Raw genomic sequence first — 23,550 nt, 5'->3', positions numbered from 1 at the left:
GTTTCACAGTTATCATTGTCCTTTCTTTGATCTTCTTGCCTTTTATGAAGCTAAAACCATACCTTAATATTTATTGTGAGCCTTAAATCATTCCAAGCTTTAGCCCTTGATTTCCTAGGACACAGGCCAATCTAATCAGTAGTCACCTCCTGAGACTTTATATCTTATCAATATTTCTGTTTTGATGATAAACTACTTCTCAATTGGTCAGAATTAAAAAAAAATTTCCTCATTCATAAGAATATAAATCTAGACTGGAAAGGGACCTCTGTGGCCACCTAGAGCCCCAACCCCCTTATTTTACAAATAAGATTATTGAGGTCAGGTGACTCTTCCAAGGGCTCACAGACAGGATTATGTCAGTTCTGTCCAGATCACTGAAGGGCACTATCACAGGCATGAGGGTGGTGGCAGTGAGAATAAAAAAGGGGAAAGATCCAAGGGTTTGAAAAGATAGAATAGATAAAACTTGGTGACTAATTAGTATTTATTTCTTACCCTAGGAATTTCCCCTTCATTGACTTAAATGACTCTACCTCCTCTACTCTTTGTTTTAAATCTAAATGACCCTCCTTGGCTTTGTTTTGGGTTTCCCTATGTACCTTTTGGTCTATCTCCTTTTTTCTCTTTATATTTCCTTACCTGCATAACATGGTGCTAACCTTTGTTTTTCTTGCTTCTTGCATTTACTTAAGGACATCTTATATTCTCTTTTCCTATTCACGTTTGGCACGTTGTACACCTTTCATAAACGTATGGGGGGCAAAATGTCATAACTAAGTTGTTTTCTATTTGCGACTGGCCTTTCACGTTTAAGTGTAGCTATCCAACAAAAACAAGAGGGAAAAAAAGTATTCTCCACCCTTGATTGAAGAATATTATTTCGATTTAACTGATTAGCCATCAAAAGCACCCCAGGTGGGGTACCAAAAGGAATGGTCCACTCACTGTCTTGTGGCTTTAAAATTTAGGGAAGGACCAGAGGCTAAATTCTGAGTCCCTGAAAGAATTATTACAACAAGTTGCAAGTGTTTTCAAACGTCAGTTTTTTTGTGGGTAAAAAAAAATAATTGTGGGTTCGCTTGTCTTGGTTTCTTTTGGGTTTTGTTTTGTTTGTTTGTTAAGTTCCAAATAGCCAGTCCAAACAAAAGGCAGGGCTGATATTCTTCTCTGGATTATAAATTTAACTGGATGCACTGACATTCTTTTTTCCTCCTGTTATTCTTCTTCCTGTGGTTCCCAAAGCACACCTAACCTTTTTGCTGGCCTTTCCTAACTCCCCTTAGTAAAGACTGATAACGCTTGAATTTTGCGTTCGCCTTTGTCCGCGAACGGAGGAAGTCGGTCCCTCGCAGCGAGCCGTCCGAGCCGGCCGGCTGTTGGCCTGCGGCAACATGGCGGCGGTCTCAATGTCAGCGGCTCTGAGGCAGGCCCTGGGAGCGAGAAGGGCAGTGGCCACGGCCTCCCGGCTTCCCACCAGGTAAATCGCGGCTCCTCGCTGGCTCGCCCCCTCCTGTGGGAACGACCCCCCCCTCCCCTGGCTTTCCCCAGAAGCTTGGGTCTCGCGGTCGACTAAGGTCAGAAGGAGGCCAGGCCCGAGCCTCGGAGCTCTCCCCGCCGCTGACCCCGCGACCCCCGCGAGTGGCCCGTCCCTCGCTGCGCCCCCGGACGGCCCAGAGCTCCCCTGGGAGTCCTCGGCCCGCGAGCGGGGGCGCGAGGCGGAAGAGCGCGAGGAAGGACAGGCCGAGTAGCCGCCCCTGGAGCCCCTTAGGCAGAGAGCCTGGCGCGGAGGAGCTCGGGGGTCGGCCCCGCAGAAGCGGCTGCGCCCGCGCTTGTCCCCGGGGGTGGATGGCGGCGTGGTGCCAGGGCCGTGGCGGGGGCAAGAAAGGGGAACGGAAAGAGTAGGGGCAGGGGGCTAGAATGGGGAGCGGGGCGTCCCGTGAGCGCCTCGAGACCCCTTTCCTCCAGGTTAGGAGGCTTCGACGCAGCCTTTACACCCCGAGGTTTGGCTCCTGGCTCCCCAGCTGGCAGCGGCAGACTTGGCAGCTCTTGCTTGGTGGAGTTGGACACGGAGGCTGGGAGACCACGAGGGTTTTGAGAGCCCAGAGGGAAGCCTAGGCCTGCCGATGGCCATTCTAATGACGCCCTGCAGTTACTGGGGGTGTTCCTCTCCCACCCACCCCAACACCAATATGTTGTTTGCATCTTTGCCCTCCACTATCGCCTTATAGACCCACTCTGCGATGAAAGTAAACTATATGCTGAACCCCGGGGCTGTGAACTGTATTTTTTGTTTGTCTCTTGTTTATTCTCAAGACATTTACAGTGTAATTGTTATGACCTTGTACCGGGTGTCCCAAAGGCCTTGGTGCAGTTCGAACAGCTAACGTTTACAAAGCGCCAACTGGTGCTAAGGCCAAGCGCTTTACAATTATCGTCTCATTTGAACTCATAGCATCCCTGTGAGTAGGGTGCTGTTGCCATCTTACAAATGAGGAAATCGAGGCAGGGGTTAAGTTACTTACTTGGCCCACTGTCACACAGGTCGTGAGTGCTTGAGATGGGATTAGAACTCAGGTCTTCCTGACTCCTGCTTCAGCTCTGAATCTTGCCACCTATTTACCTCAATGCTAAGTCTAAAATCAGGGGTTCTTAACCCTTTTTTTGTGTGTCATGTCCCTCTTTGACAGTCTGGTGAAGCCTATGGACTCTTCAGAATAGTGTTTTTAAATCCATAAAATAAAATATTTAGGATTAGAAAATAAATGGTATGCAATAGCTATCAAATTATGAGTTATATTGAAATGTAGTTTAGATATACATATACATAGATATACATATAAATATGTACAACAAATATATAATGGGGAAACCATGTGTTTATAAATACACACCCATAGAACATGGGCCATTAATCTGGAGTCAATGCAGCTGTTTAAAACATTTACACATATATGTATGTAGTTTTCTATAAAGACACATACTGTTTGTGTGTGTATGTATGTATGTATTATACACATAACCATAGCTGTATGGACCCCAGGGTAAAAACCCTAGTGGTCTAAATGAAGAGGCATGTTAAAGTTTTGGTGAAAGTGGCAAAAATTAAAAAGAACCCATGGCCAAATGCACATTAATATGGTGTAAACCATGAAACTTAAATGTAAAGAAAATGTAGAGTGCCCCAAGCTGGAGAGGCTTTATATAGAGATGAGTTTTGAAAGGATGGGACTTATTACAAGAGAAAACAAACACTTGTCATGCCTTGGCAGGGAAGTTCATGACTGGGAACAATAAGATGAGTTCTAACAGGATAAATTGTTTTTTGAGTATCCATTTGTATTTTATTAGACACATGGAAAAATGGTCTTCCATCTCAAGGTCTCATATGTTGTTACTGGAATTGCTACTAGAATACTTGTTCCCTCTCAATGTTTTTTCCTTTAGGTTGCTAGAAGGATGGATTTAGAGCTGGAAGGGACTTCAGAGATTATCCAGATCAACTCTTTCTTTTTTACAGATTAGGAAATTGAATCCCAAGGTTATTTTTGTTTGTTTGTTTTGGGGGCCATGAGGGTTAAGTGACTTGCCCAGGGACACACAGCTAGTAAGTGTCAGGTGTCTGAGGTCAGATTTGAACTCAGGTTCTCTTGAATCCAGGGCTGGTGCTTTATCCATTTCACCACCTAGCTGCCCCTAGCCCAAGGCTGTTTAATTAATTCATTAATGTATGTATGTATGCATGTAGGCATGTATTTATTTATCTCTCTATGTCTATTTATTTATGGTGAGGCAGTTGGGGTTGTGACTTGTCTGGGGTCACCCAGCTAGGAAGTGTTAAGTGCCTGAGGCTGGATTTGAACTCAGGTCCTCTTTAATCCACTGCCTGCCCCCCAAGGTTATTTATTAAGCAAAATCACAGACTCAGTAAGTGAGGCAGATTTTGAACTCAGGTACTGTGACATCATAGTCATCCTTTTTGTGGTGTGCTATGCTATCTATAAAAGCTGGTGACATGCATTCTTAAGCTGAAATTAGAAGTAGAGGAAAACTTCTCTACCTCCCAGGCACACCCCATAGCTAATCAGAAATTGACTGTACATTAATTATTAGACACAGTTTGTATTGCTTGAGTTGCATTGTGATTTCATGAGTAGAACCTGGAAAGACTTTAGTTCAAGTTCTTCCTCTGACATACTGGCTGTGTGACCTTGTGGAAGTCACTTAATTTCTCAGTGCTCTAGGAATCTCTACTATAACTTGCAAGAAGGTTCAGGCCTGTATTAGTAAGAAGTTTCCATATCCCAGATTTCTTTGTTCAGTGAGATCAGAGGTCCAGTCCTTAGCCTTGTCCTTTTCTTTTTTGGCATGTTGCAGTAACTAAACGCTAAGACCATTTTAGGATTGGGGAACTCTGGCAGATAATTCACTACTAAAAGTTAAAATTTCTGCTTGCAAACTATATTATAAGGAATTTAAAAATAAAATCATGTACCCATGCCATTATTTAATAAGAAGTAAAATGGCTCTTGTTTCAAACTGTCTTAAAATTAATAGGCAAAAATAATGAAATTTAATATAATTCACACCGTTTACTGGCTCATTCAAATTAATAACAACTTTTCAAAAGCTCAAAATACAACTGTTTAAATAATTTAAAGATAATAAAAGAGTAAAACAAATGTAAGGAGAATGAAGACAATAGGGAAGATAATGGGGATACTGGAAGGGCAATCAAAATTTCCCACCAATTAAGGATGTACATTCAAGGGGAGTAACTGGATGGGGCTAGAAGAAAAGAAATGGCTATTACATATGCTCATGTACTCATACAGTTATTGAGATTGAATGCTATATCTTACACAATTATAGTTTTAGTTGGTAATTGTTTATGCTGTTCTTACCTTTGGTGACTGAATGTCCTCAAATGAAATTCATAGATTGAGCATTTGCTTTTCTCTTGGATTGTGTGTGTTCCATTACATGGTTTCTGACTAACTTGTAGCTGATTAAGTTATCTGGATCTAGTCTCTCTGCTTGTTCTATAGACCTGCCCCCTTTCAACATCTTGTCAGGTAAAGGTAGAATTCAAGAATATGCAGGAACGCTCAGTGAATGGGAATTCCAGGGACTGGTAGAGTATTATTTTATATTGTGGGGGAAACTAGGCTAGCTCAAATTTGAGAAATATTTGGGAATATTCAAAAGCATTATGGCTGCTGCCTCAGACTTTGACTAGGCAGTATTAACAGGTACCTGTCCACACAGGTGTTTATTTTATTTTGCTGTCTAACTCATCCAAAGCTGAATTCTTAAATCTTATAAAGTATTAAAAGTAACTTCTAATCATACCTTTAAAAATTGTTGTGCTTATTAGAGGAAGGGAAAACCCTGCACTAATGGGCATGCCTCTATCAAAATGTGTTGGAATTTTAGTGGGTTTTGAATAGCCTTTAATAATTTCTTTCAGTACACCCAATTAGAGAGGGGTTTGTCCCTCTCTAAATGGAAAATATTTAATATAATAACTAGTATGTGTGAGTATTCATATTTGTATATTTATGTGTGTGTGTAAATGTGAAATGCTTGTTTTTTTTTTAAAAGGCTACAATTACTATAATTTTTTCCCCCTTTGGTGAGGCAATTGGGGTTAAGTGACTTGCCCAGGGTCACACAGCTAGTGTTAAGTGTCTAAGTTCACATTTGAACTCAGGTCCTCCTGAATCCAGGGCTGGTGCTCTATCCACTGTGCCACCTAGCTGCCTCCAATTACTATAATTTGTGACAAGCCTAAGGGAATAGTTGTTACTTTGTAGTCTTCTCTGTGAAAGACAATGATGGAAAAATAGGATACTTACCTGTGTAAATATTACCATTTGAGCCTGCATATAGGCCATCCTTTTCTTCAAAGACCAGTAATCCTGTGATAAAATGTCTTTATTTGAAGTAAAAGTAAATGTACTTTATGTAGTGATTCTCTGCAGTTTTTTTTTTTTAGTATCTACTTGTTTTTTTTCCCCCCTTTTAAATAAATCTCATTTAAGCCTATCTTCAGACCAATATGGTAGTTTGAAATATAGGCATCAAATACTTTTTTTTTGGTAATATGTAACAGTATCAAGAGTTTAAGCTGCTGTATTCAGTTACTTAACTCTAAAACATATCAACCTTTAATCAATCCATTTATTAAGTGTCTACTGTGTGTCAGACACTTGGTTGGAGGATGGGGGAGTTGAGAGTAGATGGGGAAAGGGAAGATGCAAAAAGAGACAAAAGACTGTTCTTGCCCTCAAAGAGCTCACAATCTAATGTCTTAGAAATAATGTTCTTAAACTTATCCAGCCAGTGTTCCTATCAAACTGCCCTATTATACCCTCTGTACTCATATACTTTATTATCTAAAGTTACATAATTTCATCATCGTCAGTATTTTCCCCAACTGTTGGAGGTGGTAGCCTCTCCATGCCCAAGTATAGTTTCATGAGTTGCTGTGACCAAAAACTTGAATCACCTAGGGGCCAATATTGTGGTGATATGTTTGAGTTGTAGAGGTTAGTCTTTGAATTGTAGATATAAGTTTACCTTTGGGAGCCTATAATGAATCTTTTTTTTTTTTTTTTGGTGGGGCAATGAGGGTTAAGTGACTTGCCCAGGGTCACACAGCTAATAAGTGTCAGGTGTCTGAAGCTGGATTTGAAATCAGGTCCTCCTGAATATCCACTGTGCCATCTAGCTGCTTGCCTATACTGAATCTTTAAGAACTCTGAGTTAATTTTCCTTCAAGATGGGGTATCAGAGTAGAACTTTAGGGAAGATACATATAAAAGAAGCAGGCCTCTTTTATATAAAATGGCCTGTTGGAAGAGGGGAACTGAACTGTGTGTGTGGGGGGTGGGGGTAAGGGGGGGTCCTGTTCTTTAGTTAGCTAACTAAGATTAGGTCTGTTCCCAACAAGGGCCTTTAGGTGAAGTTAACAAGTGGAAAATGAAACACAGAGGGAAACTGCTTCTTTGTAATCATTTTTCAGAGATGTGTATTCGGAGGGGAGAGAATATTTTTTGGGGGGGAATACTTTTAAACAGTGTTTTCAGAATCTCACTTCTATTCTTGAAAAACTTATTGGTAAAAGCTGAGACTGTTGTTGAGTTTTTGGGTTTTTTTTGTTTTTAGTGAGGCAATTGGGGTTAAGTGACTTGCCCAGGGTCACACAGCTAGTAAGTGTTAAGTGTCTGAGGCCGGATTTGAACTCAGGTACTCCTGACTCCAGGGCCAGTGCTCTATCCACTGCACCATCTAGCTGCCCCTGTTGTTGAGTTTTTGAGGGTGGGTCAGGGTTAGGGCTTGATGTAACAAATTGTTTGAAGGAAAATGTTGTGAATCTTTAGTTTTATGATGAGGTTTATCCTATGTGAAAAGGGCCTAGAGTCAGGAATACTTACTAGTTATGTGACCTAGGGCAATTCTATTAAAGTCTGTTTGCCTCAGTTTTGCTATCTGTAAAATGAGCTGGAGAAAGAAATGGCACAGGACTCCAGTATTTTTGTCAAGAAAACCCCAAGTGGGGTAACAAAGAGTCAGACGCAGCTGAAAAACAACTGAATAGCAGCATGTGCCAGGCACTGTGCTAAGCACTAAGGATACAAAAAGAAGCAAAAGACAGTCAAATGACATATTGGTGTGTTTTTTTTAATAAACATTTTTATTTATAATTTGAGTTCCAAATTTTATCCCTCCTTCCTTTCCTCCCTTCCCTCCCCACTCCCTGAGGCAGTAAGCAATCAGATATGGGTTATACATGTGCAGTTATGTAAACATTACCATATTAGTAATTTTGCACAAGAAAACTTGAATAAAAGAAAAAAATGAAAGTGAAAAATAGCGTGCTTCAGTCTGTGTTCCATCAATTTCATTTCTTTCTTTGGAGGTGGATAGTATGTTTCATCAATAGTTCTTTGGGATTGTCTTGGATCATTGTATTGCTGAGAATAGTTAAGCTATTCACAGTTCTTCATCGAACAATATTGTTGTCTCTGTGCACAGTGTTCTCTTGGTTCTGCTCAATTCACTATACATCAATTCATACAAGAGTCAAATGATATGTTAAAAGGAATCCTCATACATGAAGTTGAGAGCCATTGGCCTAGTCTACCTTTGAGCACAAAACTTTTTTTAAAATTGAAGTCGTTTTATGGAAATCTTTCTAAATTGAATTATATACTTCCCAAATTTCTTAAGGAGTATTCTAAATATAGTATTTTTTATGATTTTAGGTAATCACTGTGGACATTATTGTTCTGTGGTATAATAGTCCTAACCACAGAAAGGTATGAATTTCTAATCTTATACAGAAAGTATAAGATGACTGTTTCATTCCTTGCTCTTACCTGTCATTTCTTGCAGCTCATGGTGTGCTTACCTGTTAGTACTTTCTCTTTCAGCTCTCTGTCCTCTGCTTCTAATTTGTGATGAACTCTAAAATGAGATGAGATTACTGAGCTTTTAAAAATTGTATTTGAAATTAGTACATAGGTTGTAAGTGAGGTTTTGGGAATTCAGGGAATAAAGTGTACTCTTGGGCCTATTCCCAAAGGAGTTCAAAGTCAGAAAGATCTTATATGTATATTAAAATATTTGTAGCAGCATTTTTTGTGGTAGCAAAACCCCCCCCCAAAAACCCAGGACACAAAGTTGATAATTATCAACTGGGAAATGGTGGACAAATTATGGTATATTAATATAATGGAATATATTATTGTGGCATAAAAAACAATGGGGCAGCCAGGTGATGGGGTAGATAGAGGACTGGACTTGGATTCAGGAGGACTTGAATTCAGATTTGCCTTAGACACTTAGCTGTGTGACTCTGGACAAGTCACTTAACCCCTATTATCCTCAGTTCCTCATCTGTAAAATGGGGACATGCTAGAGAAGGAAATGGCAAACTATTCTACTATCTTTGCCCAAAAAATCCCATGGATATTATCCATGTGGGTCACATAGAGTCAGACAAGAATGAACCACTACTTGAGAAACAACAAATAATGAAGACTTTGGAGAACCATAATATAGATTTAGAGCTGAAGGGCTCTTGATGGTTATTTACTGTAGTTCTTTTATTTTACAGATGAGGAAACTAAGGCCCCCAAAGGTTAAGTGAATAACCTGAGGTCACACTGGTAGTGAGTGATGGAGCTGGAACTTAATTCCATGGACTGTGACTCCAAAGGCTGTTTTTCCCATTATACAACAAAAAAATGAGGTATTAATTAATGCAAAGTGAAGTAGAGAAGGAGAACAGTATCCAGGAGACCAGTCTATATAACAGCAGCAGTGTAAACAAAAGTAGTACCAAATTCGGCTAGACTCAAAGGAATTCTAACAACCAGCCTTGGTACTAGAGAACAGATGATGGAACATATTTCCATATTTTCAGTAGAGAGGTTGGAAATTATGACTGTGAAATGTTATATACACTGCCAGCTGCTGTCTTTTTGGTCAGGTTTTGCTTAATTTTTGTTTTCATTAAAATGTGAGATCCAGTAGGGAAGCATGTCAGGAAATCACTGTAGTGTAAATGCAAAATACATCAATACTCAAGTGTATCTATGATCTCAGATATTTGGATTTTCCTCTGATGGTGTAGATTGTAGCTCATCCATGCCTAACCATAAGTTTCCCACAGAGGGTCCACCCAATGTGCTAGAGGCCTTCTTTATTTTTTGTTGATATCACAAGGATAACAGTAGAGCACTTGGTCTGTTGAACCTCTTTCTTTCAAGCATATATTTCTCTGATGTTGTTACTTCTGTTCTTTTGAAGTTCCTCATTCGTTTTATGTTGTAGTCTGACCCAGGCTTATTGTGTGCCTCTCCATTGCTCTCCATGTGATATTCATTTTCAGCTCTTCAGAGACTGTTGTATTCTTCATCCACTTGTTCTTTTATTGTGGCTGGCTAGGCCAAACTCTTGTGAGTGACTACAGATCTCTTCCAGGAGCTTTGTAATGTGCTGCAGTTTGATGCAGCCAGTACAATATAATCTCCAATGAGGAGCCATCTGGAGGACTTCACTCCCTTTGCTCTGAATCTCTTCCATCATGTGCTCACCTTCATGAATATTAATTTCCTTATTTTATATCTCACCTGGTATTTATGACAAGGGGCCTGTTGAACAAGGTTTTTTTCTGTTGTTCTATTTTCAATGAATCTTGAATAACTTTATTGTAGGGATGGGCCAATACCTTGTTGGAAAGTAGCCTTTGCGATGGTGGCATTTTCCTTTATTAAATCAATCAACCAACAAACATTTATTAATCACCTGTGTTGGGGACTGTGATAAGCTCTGGAGAGATGAGAACAAAGGAGAAACAGTCCCTGTTCCCAAATGGAGACAACAGGTACACAGGTAGCTTGGGTTCTTAACCTTTTTTGTGTCATGTGAACCCCTCTGGCAATCTAGTGAAGCCTATTAACACTCCATGTTACAATAATGTTTTAAAATGCATAAAGTAAAATGCACAGTATTAGAAAGGAAACCAATTATATTTAAGCACAGTTATTAAAAATTGTTTTTTAAGTTCCCAGGACCCAAGTTAAAAACCCCTGATATTCAAACAAACAAACAAAGACATATCCAAATCAAGCACAAGTGTTTTGTTTTTTTTATAGTCGACAAACAATAAAGACATTGGGATCTTCTATTCTCTGTGTCTTTTAGTGAATTGCCTGATGGTAAAGATATCCATTGTAGGAAATCACTTGTGAAACCCTGACTTTTTCCTTCTGCCATCCTCATTGAGGATGTCCTGGATGCATAGAGGGATGAGTCTCAGAAAATTTTGTGTAAATTAGGATGTAGTCTTGATCATCTTTATTGTAAAAATCTTTGCATGTCTTTTCTACTTTTCTTCTGTTTATTATTTTTCCATTTTCATCTTTAACTGCCCTAGTAATAACTTTTTTTAGTTTGATTTCTTAATGCTCTTTTTATGTCCTTTTTTTTTTTTTTGGTGAAGTAATTGGGATTAAGTGACTTGCCCAGGGTCACACAGCTAGTGTGTCTGAGGCTGGATTTGAACTCAGGTCCTCCTGAATCTAGGGCCAGTGCTCTATCCACTGTACCACCTAGCTGCCCCAGTTTGATTTCTTATCAGACTTTCTCTCAACTGTTCTGTTTTTTTTTTCTCCTCTATGAGGTGATACTGTTCCTAATCATACCTGATTTTTCTTTGTAGTATTTTACAAATGACTTTATATTTTGAATTGCCATCTCTTCTTGGCAAGTAACTCAGGTATTTGCTAGCTAAAGTGCTTTTTAGTCTCTTTTGGTGTTCTCATTGCAGTTGATTTACATCAGCTGTTGTAAATTTGTTTTCTCCATAAGTATTATTTTCTCTCTCCTTCATTAAAAAAAAAAGAGTAGGGGGCAGCTAGATGGCACAGTGGTTAAAGCGCTGGCCCTGGATTCAGGAGTACCTGAGTTCAAATCCAGCCTCAGACACTTAACACTTACTAGCTGTGTGATCCTGGGCAAGTCACTTAACCCCCATTGCCCCGCAAAAAAACAAAAAACAAACAAAAACAAAAAAAAAAGAGTAAAAACAAAACTCTTATAAGATGTATAATCAAACCAAACAAATTCCCACATTGTCCATATCCAAAAATGTATGTCTTATTCGGCATCTTGAATCCATCAGCTGTCATGTTAGGAGGGTAGGTAGCAATAGACCGTCATCTGTCCCCTGGAATCCTGCTTGGTCATCACACTGTACAGAAGTCTTAAGTCTTTCAGAGGAGTTTGAAAACTCCAAATGATTATGGGACTTAGTGGGAAAGCTTTCTGTCTTTCATATCTAAGCTTTACAGTGTTGTTGTTATTGTATACATTTTTTGTCTTCCCAGGTTTCTCTGAAATCATCCCTTTCATCTTTTGCTCTGGCACAACAGTATTCCATTACGTTCATGTGCTCCAATTTGTTCAGCCATTCCGCAATTGATGGGTACCCTTTCTTAGTTTCCAGTTTTCCTTACAGAGTTCTATAAATATTTTTGTACATATGCAATCTTTTCCTCTTTCTTTGATTTATTTTGGGAATAGGCTTCCTAGAGGTATTGGTGGTTCAAAGGATATGGACATTTTAATGACCCTGGAAACGGTTTTCCAGAATGGCTGTACGAATTCATAGCTTCACTAACAGTGCATTTATGTGCTTTCTCCTCCCCTGTATCCCCTTTACTATTTGTGATCTTCTTTTTTTGTCATCCTTGCCAAAATTTGGATGTATGAAAGGTAGAACCTCAGAGTTATTTTAATTTGCATTTTTCTAATTATTAGTGATGTGGAGCATTTTTACATATGGCTCTTGATAGCTTACACATTTTCGTTTGAGAATTGCCTCTTCATATCCTTACACTATTTATCATTTGGGGAATGTCTCTTATTCTTACAGATTTGGGTCAATTCTCTCGGAAATGAGAGTTTTATTTAGATTTAGTGTAGTCAAAATTGCCTGTTTTATTTTCTGAGATCCTCTCAATCCCTTCTTTAGTCATGAACTTCCCCTTTTTCCCTTTTCCTTTAATTTGTAATATGAACTTATATATCTAAGTCATGTATCTATTTTGAGCTTATCTTGGTATGAAATATAGGTCTCAACCTATTTCCCCTCATTTTACAGATGAGGAAACAGGTTACAAGAGCTAAAGTGACTTGTCCAGAGTTTCACAACTAGCTAGTATCTGAAACAAGATTCATATTCAAGTGTCCTTTACATCCAAGTCCTAGCTATTGCCATTGATCATTTTCCATGATCAATTACTAGTTTAAATAGTCCGAGATTGAATTGTTTGAATGGCATAGCATATCTTTTTCTCATTCTTCTTCTAGCTGTTTATTAATTCTGACCTTTGCTCCTACAAGTTTGTGATATGACTGTACACAGCTGTTTCAGAGATGACTCCCACAACAATAATGAGTCTTTTCTTGTGTTAAATGTAATCAGTTTCACTTTTGTGTGTGTGTTTGATGGTATTTAGTGCTTGCCATGTCCAGTGCCTACTGATTCTTTTTCTCAAAGAATATATTCATTTTATAAAGGAGTAAGTAAGGCTTCTGTGTAGTCTACAAGCCTATAGACTCTCCCACTCCTTGACTCATGTTGTACAATGTAATGTAGCTGTCACCATTATAATTGATTTCTACCTTTGTATTGAATGTCTTCTGGAAAAACACCGGTTCGAGTCAGAAGACCTGATTTTTTGAACTAAATCTGATTTCTTTCCTTCTGTGATTTTGGGCAAGTCATTGCTAAGTGACTTGTACCTTAATTTCCTCCTTTTAAAAGAAATCAGATAATGACTTACATTAAGGTTTTGCAAAGCACTTTACAAATATGATCTCATTTTATCTTCACAACAATCCTGGAAGATAGGTGTTATTTTAGCCATGTTTTAAAGGTGAGGAAACTGTGGCTGAGAGATTAAGTTACTTATTAGGCTCACAAAGCTAATAAGTGTCTGAGGTTAGATTTGAATTTGCATCTTCCTGCTCAGGTCCTCTGTTCTATCTACTGTACCACTTAGCAGCCTAGGGGGTTGCTCTAGATGGACAGCAAAATCCCTTCCAGCTCCAAGTCTGTGATCCTGTGATGTGAGAACAGATTGAACTGATCCATATTCAGAGTATCAGCAGCCAAGTCTAAGTTTATAGAAGATCTAAAAACCGTGTGAATCTTATCACTCCCCCAATCCCCCCCTCCCCCAAATGTCATTACAGAAAAAGAAAGAGGGATTGAGGCCTATTTTGTATTTTACTTGTTTTCTTGGTTTGTCATTACGTATGTGATGTAACCTAGTAAAGTGTAAGCTCTGGCTAGTAGAGAAAGGCTTTGAGCATAGGCCTGACAGTAGATGGAATCTGCTTTCCTAGAACTAGCTAGGTGTGGATAGGCTTATCACCAGTAGTCTGACAACTAGTTGAGAAACAGTTTGGCCATGGCAACCCATCAGTAAAGCTTGGGGGGAAAAATAGAAGTGCACGTGCTTTAGTACATGTACTTTGTGATGCCTATTTTGACTTTGCAAGGACTCTTTTTTCCCCCCCTCTTTGGGGTTGGGGGAATAGATCCTGGTCCTTGGCTATGCTCCTTGTGTGAAGTTGCCATATTGATTAGGTGGTATGATTTCTAGTTTATTTTTTATAGGAATTATAGGGAATGCATTGTTACTTTTTCAGAAATGTGAGATTTAAAATTGGATATTAGATCATAAATCTCCCCTACTTAACCTTTCCCTTAATTTATCTCCCAGACTAGTAAATGGAAGAAGCTTTTGGTTTTCTAGATAGACCTTTTATTGTTATGGTAGTCACAAGGTGATGTTGATTAGAAGGATAGGAAAGTAGAAACACAATACAAATCATCTTAAGTCTAAGCTTAGTCTATATTCCTTATAAAAACTCACCAAAACCGAAGGCCACCTTTGGAGAGAGAGAGAGACCATCTGTGCAGCGCAGTCAGGAGACCAGCAGAGCAGGAAAAAGCCCCACTTCCGTTCTCTCCTTGTCTTTTAAGCTCGCACCCCGGAAGTCGAGTGCGTAGCAGGCAGTCTGACGTGCGCAGCAGGCAGACTGGCGTGCGTAGCAGGCAGACTGGCGTGCGTAGCTCATGCCGTTGGTCTCCTCCCCAAAAGGGTGGTCCTTCAAAAACTGGAGTCTTTCAGTTATCCTAACCGACTGTTAAAAAACTTTCACATTTTTTTACCACAGAAACCACTGATGAAGCTCTGTTCTTCTCTATATAATAGCAATATTGACTGATGCCCAGTATTTATCTATCTAAATATTTGCTGATACTGGTTATATGAGTGAGTTAGATTGTTGTTGTTGTTTTTTAAGAATTTTTGATGTTATATATGGTTTTAGTATTTTTGTATAAGAATAATCACTTCCGGGGCAGCTAGGTGGCGCAGTGGATAAAGCACTGGCCCTGGAGTCAGGAGGACCTGAGTTCAAAACCAGCCTCAGACACTTAACACTTACTAGCTGTGTGACCCTGGGCAAGTCACTTAACCCCAATTGCCTCACTAAAAAAAAAAAATTAAAAAAAAAGAATAATCACTTCCTTAAAAGTAGTTAGTTGTTATATTGTAATAATATTAGTTATTTATATAGCATTTTAAGGTCTGTAAATACATACATTACAAATGATATGTCATTTGAGCCTCACAACTACTCTGGGAGGTAGATGTTATCCCCATTTTACAGATGAGGAAACTGAGGCTGAAAGCAGTTAAGTGACTTGCCCAGGGTCCCAAAACTAGTAATTGATTGAGGTTGGAGAGCCCTTCTACCTTCAGGTTTTTACTGAGTTCAGGTCCAGTGTTCTATCCATTGAGTCACCTTCCTACCTCTTTCATACATGTTCTTTTCATGTAGATTCGTACTATTGTGAATATTTTTGTGATATTATTGCTGTTTGTTAAATATAGGTTCTATACTGAAGGACTTAAGACTTGAAAACCTCTTCAAAAGGCATCTCTCCCAACTCAAAGAATAAAACCTTTCTTTCAGGAAGAAAAGTTTATGATTACTTATTGGCATATTTTTATGTATTGGACACTCTGATTACTGGCTTTTTTTCCTTGAGAAAATGTTTTCTCTGAGGAAAAGCAGGCATTTTCTTGGTGATCACTGTGGAGAAAGCAGGCCATGTTACTATTCTCTCTAGAGACTCTTGTTCTTCCTTTGGAAGGGCTCAGGTTTAATATAGCACAGCTGTTGAACTCTGCCCTTCTCTGTTTTAAAAGGAAAGTATTTTATCCTTTAAAATGGAAATGCTTTTTTAGGGAGGTGGTCTTTGGCTGGATGAAGACCTTTCACTATGAAAGTTTCATACTTCTCTAGAGTCCTTTTGTTTCAGAGCTTTTTTAGAATTATTTCAGACCTTGGGAACTCTGAAAGGAAATATCTAAATGACTATGAAGCAAATTTTGTTCCATCCTTACCAGATATAGAAGATGGTTTATTTCTCTTTGTTTTCTAGACTTCAACCCCCCCCCCTCCATTTAGCTTCTCCATATACAAGTAAATGGACCTTGAATAGGCCTCACCAGACAAAAGACCCTGTTCTAGATGACCGTTCAACAAACCATATGCTTCTCCTAAAAATGTCAGTCTGTCTTGATGAGCTTTAAAGTGAATACAGATGTTTCAACCCTGATGAGGACTACTATTCTTTGTGTAGAAAGCAGTGCTATTTTTTAAAATACACTTATAGACCAAAGTTACAGATGCTCCTTTTATATAAAATTCTCTCACTATAATAAAAGTTATTTGGTAATTTGAATTTGAGAATTTCACTTTTGGAGTTTCCTAAATCAAATGGAATTTGAGAGAATTAAAATGGTCAAAAGCATGGGTGTTAAACTTGAATTACTTATATCTCAAAGTTCTTTATGATCTATTATCTTATGACTACCATTTAGATAGGCTAACTCTACTAGATATATTTTGAATAATCACTAGAAGTTTGTTAAATAGAAGTTGTATATTCTGGGGCTGAGATGTACTTAGAAGTAAATACTTGACTTTAGGATCTGTTAATTTTGAGGCTGGAGCACGTTAAAAGTTTTGCTGTTGCAGATTTTAGTAAATTTTTCATGTGATCAGTCTGAACTGTGAAAGATTTTTATGGGTGTTTTTCAGGTTCATTTTTATGGCCCCTACTGTGAATTGGGCTTGGAAGTCAGTGTGGAGCATTAGGGATGTGAAAAGAGATCTAGATATTGAAAACTTGAATCTGAGCTTTTCTCCAAGAAGCCATTTGCCAAAAATGGGCAGTAGAAGAGATGATTGAAGATTGAGTTGATCAGAATGATTCAGATCAAGAATTTACCTGTGGGAGGGCAGCTAAGTGGTACAGTGGATAAAGCACTGGCCCTAGATTCAGGCGTACCTGAGTTCAAATCCAGCCTCAGACACTTGACAGTTACTAGCTGTGTGACCCTGGGCTAGTCACTTAACCCTCATTGCCTTGCCCCCCCCTCCCCCCCAAAAAAAGAATTTACTTGTGGGAAATACTTTAACACTTTGGGATTGAATGTAGACAAAGGGAATATCTTTAGAAGCTTATGTTTGACTCAGAGATCCAACTTTAAAACTCCTAAAACAGTAGGTGAGAGATGAAGACTTTCTTTGCCATTACTTTTCAGCACACTGATCTGACCATATTACATTACTGTTAAATGACTCCTTACTATGTCAGTGATAAAATATGAATTTCCTCTGAGACTGAAGCCCTCCATAGTCTTCCTCTAGCCTATCTTTGTAATCTGTCCAGATTTATTTCTCATTATTCTCCTTAACATATTCTCCTTTCTAGCCAGAATGGATTACTAGTTCTTTCTCAAACTGATATTCCTTCACTTTTCTCCATGCATTTGCACGAGCTGTCCTTCATGCTTGGAATGTACTTTCTCAGCCCTTTCTCTCTGAATACTTGTGTTCTTTCAAGACTTAGATCATGTCCAACTTCCTCCATGAAGCATTCTCTAGTCTCCCCTAGTGTAACTGCATCCTCCTTCCTCAAACATCTTATATATTCTTATTTGAGTAAACAGAATCTGAGTTGGAAGGGATGTTAGGGATCATCTAGTCTAACTCAGACCTCAATTGGAGGAGTCCCTTCAATAACATGCTCAACAAATGGTCATCCAACCTACAGGTTTTATATCCTCCTTAGAAGGATGAGGGCTCCTTGAGGATAAAGGTTTTGTTTTTGTGTTTGTATTTGTAGGACCTTGAATATAGTAAGTTTTTAATGTTGGATTGAGTTGAAAGTGGCCAATTGAAGAGAACAGGTGGGTTCAGCACTAGGTGAAGTTAGGCAAGCAGTAGTCATTAGTGGTTGAAGAGTTCTTAGTCACCAGTCATTTATTAACCACATTGTTGTTTGTCCTTTGGGTTTTTTTTTTTTTGTTGTTGTTTTTTTAGTGAGGCAATTGGGGTTAAGTGACTTGCCCAGGGTCACACAGCTAGTAAGTGTTAAGTGTCTGAGGCCAGATTTGAACTCAGGTACTCCTGACTCCAGGGCCGGTGCTCTATCCACTGCTCCATCTAGCTGCCCCTATCCTTTGTTTTTGAAGAGGACTAATGGCATCATGGGGTGATGACTTGACTTGTGTGAGAATTGAATTTAAGTGAGGCAGAATTACACAGATTTCTCAGCATCACTCTCTTTTCCAGAGTCATTGAAATCCAATGCAAGACAAAAGTCAAGACAAATGGTGATGGTCCAGGAGACAGTGGGTAACCTTGGTGTCTTGGATATCTGACCCACTTCTAAGTACTTCACAGCACCTGCTTTGGGTGCCTTTGTGGCCACTGGAGCAAATTGTTCTCATCTGCCTCTTCCATGGGGGGAAGTCTTCATGTGTTTGGGGTAGCATCTCCCTAAATTATTGACAGGTTTGAGGCCTGTCTCTTACCCTCAACCTGGTTTAGCTTGTCTTTGGAGATGTTTTACTGGGGTGTGGCCACTGCACATACTGCAGTTTCTTGGAGCCACAGGTGGGTGACAGGCAGATGATACCAAAGTGGATGAACAGTCCTGAAAAAGGCTTGGCAAACCCTCATACCAGAGATATTCCTCCTTCCTGAACATACCATATACACGGGGGATACAAAGAAAGACCCAAAAAAAGGTCCCTGCCCTTAAGTAGCTCACAGTCTAATGGAGGAGACAATATATAAACAGCTATGTATTTACAAGATATATAAATTAAAATGTGTGTCTGTGTGTGTATATGTGTAAAACTGAAGATAATCAACAGGGAAGACAATGTCATTAAGGGGCTTTGAGAAAGGCTTCTTTTAGAGGGTGCAATTTTAGCCAAGATTTGAAGGAAGTATCTAATATGTGTAAAATACTGGAGATAAAAACAAAAATTCATATAGTTCTTGTATAAAAACAAGATAATTTGAAGAGAGGGCTTGAACCATTTAGGGAGATTAGGAAAGGCTATCCATGAAGATAGAAGCTTATGCCTGATAAACATTCTAAAATAGGAAAAGGCACTTCTTATACCTGAGGGCCATTATATTGACCTTAAGAAAATTGTGAGATAATTTTTTTGTAGAGAATTGTTGTCGATTACATCTCTGAAGAGAAAAGAGGTAAAACCTCAATAATTATGAATTTTTTTACCTTAAATTCTACTTTCTATAATTCCTTATTTCCCCTTTTACTCTCTATATATTCTGTATGTACCTAGTTATTTGTATGCCTTTTTTCTTATTTGAGGGTAGGGACCATGTGTTTGCCTTTATTTGTATCCCATGGACCTAGCAGAGTGCCCAGTACATTGTAAGCGCCTAGTAAATTCTTGTTGAGTGACTTCCATAAGCAGAAATCTCCATAAATTCATCCTTTTATGTGTTCCATTAGAATGAAAATGTTCCCCATTAGAGGGGGCAGCTAGGTGGCCCAGTGGATAGAGCACCAGCCCTGGAGTCAGGAGGACCTGAGTTCAAATTCGGCCTCAGACACTTGACACTTACTAGCTATGTGATCCTGGGCAAGTCACTTAACCCCCATTTCCTCACTAAAAAAAAAAATTTTCCCCTTTAGAATGGAAGCTCTGTGAGCACTGGGACTATCCCTTTTGCTTGTATTTGTATTTTGTGCTTAGCACAGTGCCTGACGCATAGTCTGACACATGGTACCTGACACAACAAGCACTTAAATGCTTGTTTAATGACTTTCTTAGATATTTTTTCTTGGTTACTTATTCTTGAGTTCTTCCTCACTTTCTAAACTTTACTAGCTGACTAGCCTCATGTTAGCAAATGTACTTTCTGGTTGATTCTATAAATCCTTAAGCATTTTGTTTTCTGCCTAATACTTTAAAAAAGGGTTTAAAAAAATTCCCATCATCCCATGGATCCTAAGGATCTCAAAATGCCACTTCTAAAGATACTGCCACTTTGTTTAAAACAACATAACTCCCCCCCCCCGGCCATTTTTCCTGTCTTCTACATTATTCGTATAACAGATCAAATAAAAATATTTCATTGTATACTTGGAACATCATAAAGTGAAAGAAAAAAACACCACCAGATCAAAGTGATAAAATAACACCAGGATTGAGTAGGTTTAATTACCGTGTTTTATAATTATATAGCCAAATAAAAATGACAGCAGTTTGAATTTACAAAGCTCCTATTAGTCAAGAATCTTTAAGATTCACTTCAGTAATTATAATTTTCTTAGGACATAGAAACAATATATATAACAATTACATAAAAGGGGTTGTAAACGTATATTTGGACTTGTAGAATAGGAGTTCACTTTTCCAGTGGTCTGCCATATGATTGTTGTTTGTCCTTCATTGTGGAAGAGGACCAATGACATCAGGAAAGTGATGTCTTGACTTGCAGTGAATTGTATTTAAGTGAGGCGGGGCTATGCAAAGTCACCAGCCTCACTTTCTCCTTCAGAGCCATCTGAGTCCAGTGGCAAGACATAGATAGATCTGAAAGACTGGCGATGGCCCTGGATGCAGTGGGAGACCTTGGCCTTTTTAAGCTAAGGTCTTTCCCAGGTCTCAGTTTGTCTGAGGCAACATCCATTCAGTGATTAAGGCTAGGTAAGAAATGAGGCAAAGAATGACTTCTTTTACCTACTCAGGGGGAAAAAATATCAATCTGGGAGGGGAAGACCCTGAGGGTTTCTGGTCAGAACAGAAACAATTTATATTTGCACTCACTCTTTTTTTGTTGGCAGGACAGTGAGGGTTAAGTGAGTTGCCCAGGGTCACACAGTTAGTAAGTGTCAAGTGTCTGAGGCTGGATTTGAACTCAGGTCCTCTTGAATCCAGGGCCAGTGCTTTATCCCCTGTGCCACCTAGCTTCCCTGTACACCCACTCTTTTTTTTTTTTTTTTTAATTTTTAGTGAGGCAATTGGGGTTAAGTGACTTGCCCAGGGTCACACAGCTAGTAAGTGTTAAGTGTCTGAGGTCGGATTTGAACTCAAGTACTCCTGACTACAGGGCCAGTGCTCTATCCACTGTGCCACCTAGCTGCCCCTACACTCACTCTTAGCCAACAAAACCCAAACAATGACCCACTGAGGCTTGGGTTGGAGACCATTATTGGTCTGTGAGAAGTGGAGTCTTTTGAGTTTAAGGCATAGTCTAGTAGCTTCATTTGAATCTGAATGGGCTTTATCTAAGCCTGGTTTCCAGAGCTTTATTTCAATAAATTTATATTCCTTGTAAGGTTTTTCACAAGTCTCATTTTGTTTGAGTCAACACCCATTCAGTGATTTAAGGTTGAGTAAGAAATGAATTAAAAGGTGGCCTCCTTTACTTATTAAAAAACCAAATTCAATTTGGGAGGGGAAGCCCTCTTAATTTTTGGCCAGAACAGAAACAATTGCAATTTACACTCTTAACCATCAAAACCTAAACAATAACCAACAGCTGCTCGGGCTAGGACTAATTATTGGCTACCCAGTGAGAGCCAGTGATTTGGGTTTAAGGCATAGTCTGGTAGCTCCATTTGAGTCCAATGGCTTTATCAGAGCCTGGTTTAACAGAACTCTTTCAATAAATATATATTCATTTGTCCAGAGCACCCACATTTAAGTGTATTATTTCTTATGTGGAGGGAAGAAGGGAAGGAGGAAGAAAGGAAGGAGGGAAGAAGGGACAGCATTTCCCAACTGCAACTGGCCAGTTGGGTCTCCAGTGGGACAGCTACTACTACTTACAGATTGTTTTTTTTTCCCTTTCATTCTGGAAGAGGACCAGTGACATCAGGAAGGTGATATCTTGACTTGCAGTGAATTGGATTTAAGCAAGGCAGCAGCCTCACTCTCCAGAGCCATTTGGGTCCAGTTGCAAGACACAGATCAAGATAATTGGAGATGGCCCTGGATACAGTGGGAGACCTTTGCCTGTTTCGGATCTAAATATGAAGTACAGATAAGAACTCAGAAGCAGAAAAAGGACTTCTGAGCTGTCATAGTACAGATCACATCCATTTACCCTCTCCCCCACCACACATTTTAATTCTAGGAAAATTCTTCCTTCCCTCAAAGCTTATTGATTCTATTTTACATACAAGACTAACAGGCATGATGATGATTTCCCAGTCTCTAGCATTATTAGAAACAAGTTAGGGGGCAGCTAGGTGGCTCAGTGGATAAAGCACCGGCCTTGGATTCAGGAGGACCTGAGTTCAAATCCGGCCTTAGATACTTGACACTCACTAGCTGTGTGACCTTGGGCAAGTCACTTAACCCTCATTACCCTGCCAAAAAAAGAAGAAGAAAAAGAATGAGAAACAAGTTAGAAGAAGGATTTAGGAAGAATGCTACAGGAAGGTTCATGAAGAAAATAAATTAGGGGGAAAAACACTTGTAAGTCAAAAAGCCTGGGGCCATATTGAAAAGCAGCCCTGCAAAATATAATACTCATTACCTAGATTCATTAAGAAAATTTAAAATTATACCCAGCATATGCTCTCTTAGAGGGCAAGAAATTATATAATCAAATTTAGAAAGATTTGAAGGTTCTGGCACTTAAAAGGATAAGTAAACTTTAATTATCTGGAAAACTTAATGATGTAGAATTATTTTGAAATGCCCAGAAAATGAGGCATTACTTTGTATTTTATTTTTAAACCTGTAATCTTTTTTTCCCCAAACACAAATTTAACTCCACTTAATTTGGAAAAGTAGAGTGGTGCTAAATTGTTGAGAGCCTTGGAATTCAAGGTATAGGAGCTAGAACTCTTTAAGCATCAGGGAACTATTTCTATAAAGACTATTTGTATTTTTCAGCAATATTCACATCAGCTGTTATTAATTGCCTATGGGCCCTGTGCTAGCAACTGGGGATACAAAGATAAAAACTGTCAAAAACTCTGTCCTTAAGCTCTTTTTTTTTTTTTTTGTCCTTAAGCTCTTACATTAGAACCTCATGGGGACAAAAGAGAGATCCAGAATTTTCTGGGAAATTCAGAGAAGGTTTCACTGAGGTGGTAGCATTAGAAAGCCCAAGGGACGGATTTTGAAAGGCAGAAGGAGGGCACTCTAAGCATTAGGAATGTTCTGCACAGAAGCTGGTAATGGTATGCTTTCAGAGAATAGTGAACAGTTCAATTTGGGGCAGAATACAGATATGAGAAGGGTATAGAGGAAGGAAACAAAACTGAATTTAAATTTCTGCTCTACTATTTAACAGCCTGTGTGATAAGATTAGAAAGTTGGGTTGGAATCAGATTGAAGAAACCTTAAATGCCAGAAATGTTGGATTAAAGTAGGGACTGAGAGGTACAATAGTCCACACAGGTGCTGATGAGGTCATTTTATTCAAATAGTGGAACTGGAAATAGAAAAAAGGGAATAATAAGCATTAGAGATATATGAAAAAATTAGACTTGATAACTGATTGGATAATAGAGGGGAGTGAAAGATAATAGCTAATTGGAAACTAAGTAAATGATGGTGCTACTGAGCAAAATAGTAAAGGTGAGAGGGAAGAATAGAT

At 39.0% G+C, this 23,550-nt stretch overlaps 1 protein-coding gene across 1 annotated transcript in view; it reads left to right on the top strand.

Annotated features, from left to right (window-relative positions):
• The first annotated feature begins 1,329 nt into the window (after positions 1–1,329).
• The window catches only part of NDUFS4 (NADH:ubiquinone oxidoreductase subunit S4), a 123,889-nt gene continuing 101,668 nt past the window's right edge, over positions 1,330–23,550 (top strand). The window contains exon 1 of the mRNA XM_043977793.1: positions 1,330–1,480. Within this exon, the coding sequence (XP_043833728.1) occupies positions 1,395–1,480 (86 nt within the window). The 5' untranslated portion in view covers positions 1,330–1,394. The remainder of the gene's footprint in view (positions 1,481–23,550) is intronic.

The sequence above is a fragment of the Dromiciops gliroides genome, chromosome 1 (genome assembly GCF_019393635.1).
Source record: "Dromiciops gliroides isolate mDroGli1 chromosome 1, mDroGli1.pri, whole genome shotgun sequence".
NCBI lineage: Eukaryota > Metazoa > Chordata > Mammalia > Microbiotheria > Microbiotheriidae > Dromiciops > Dromiciops gliroides.
This window is presented reverse-complemented; position numbering and strand designations above follow the sequence as displayed.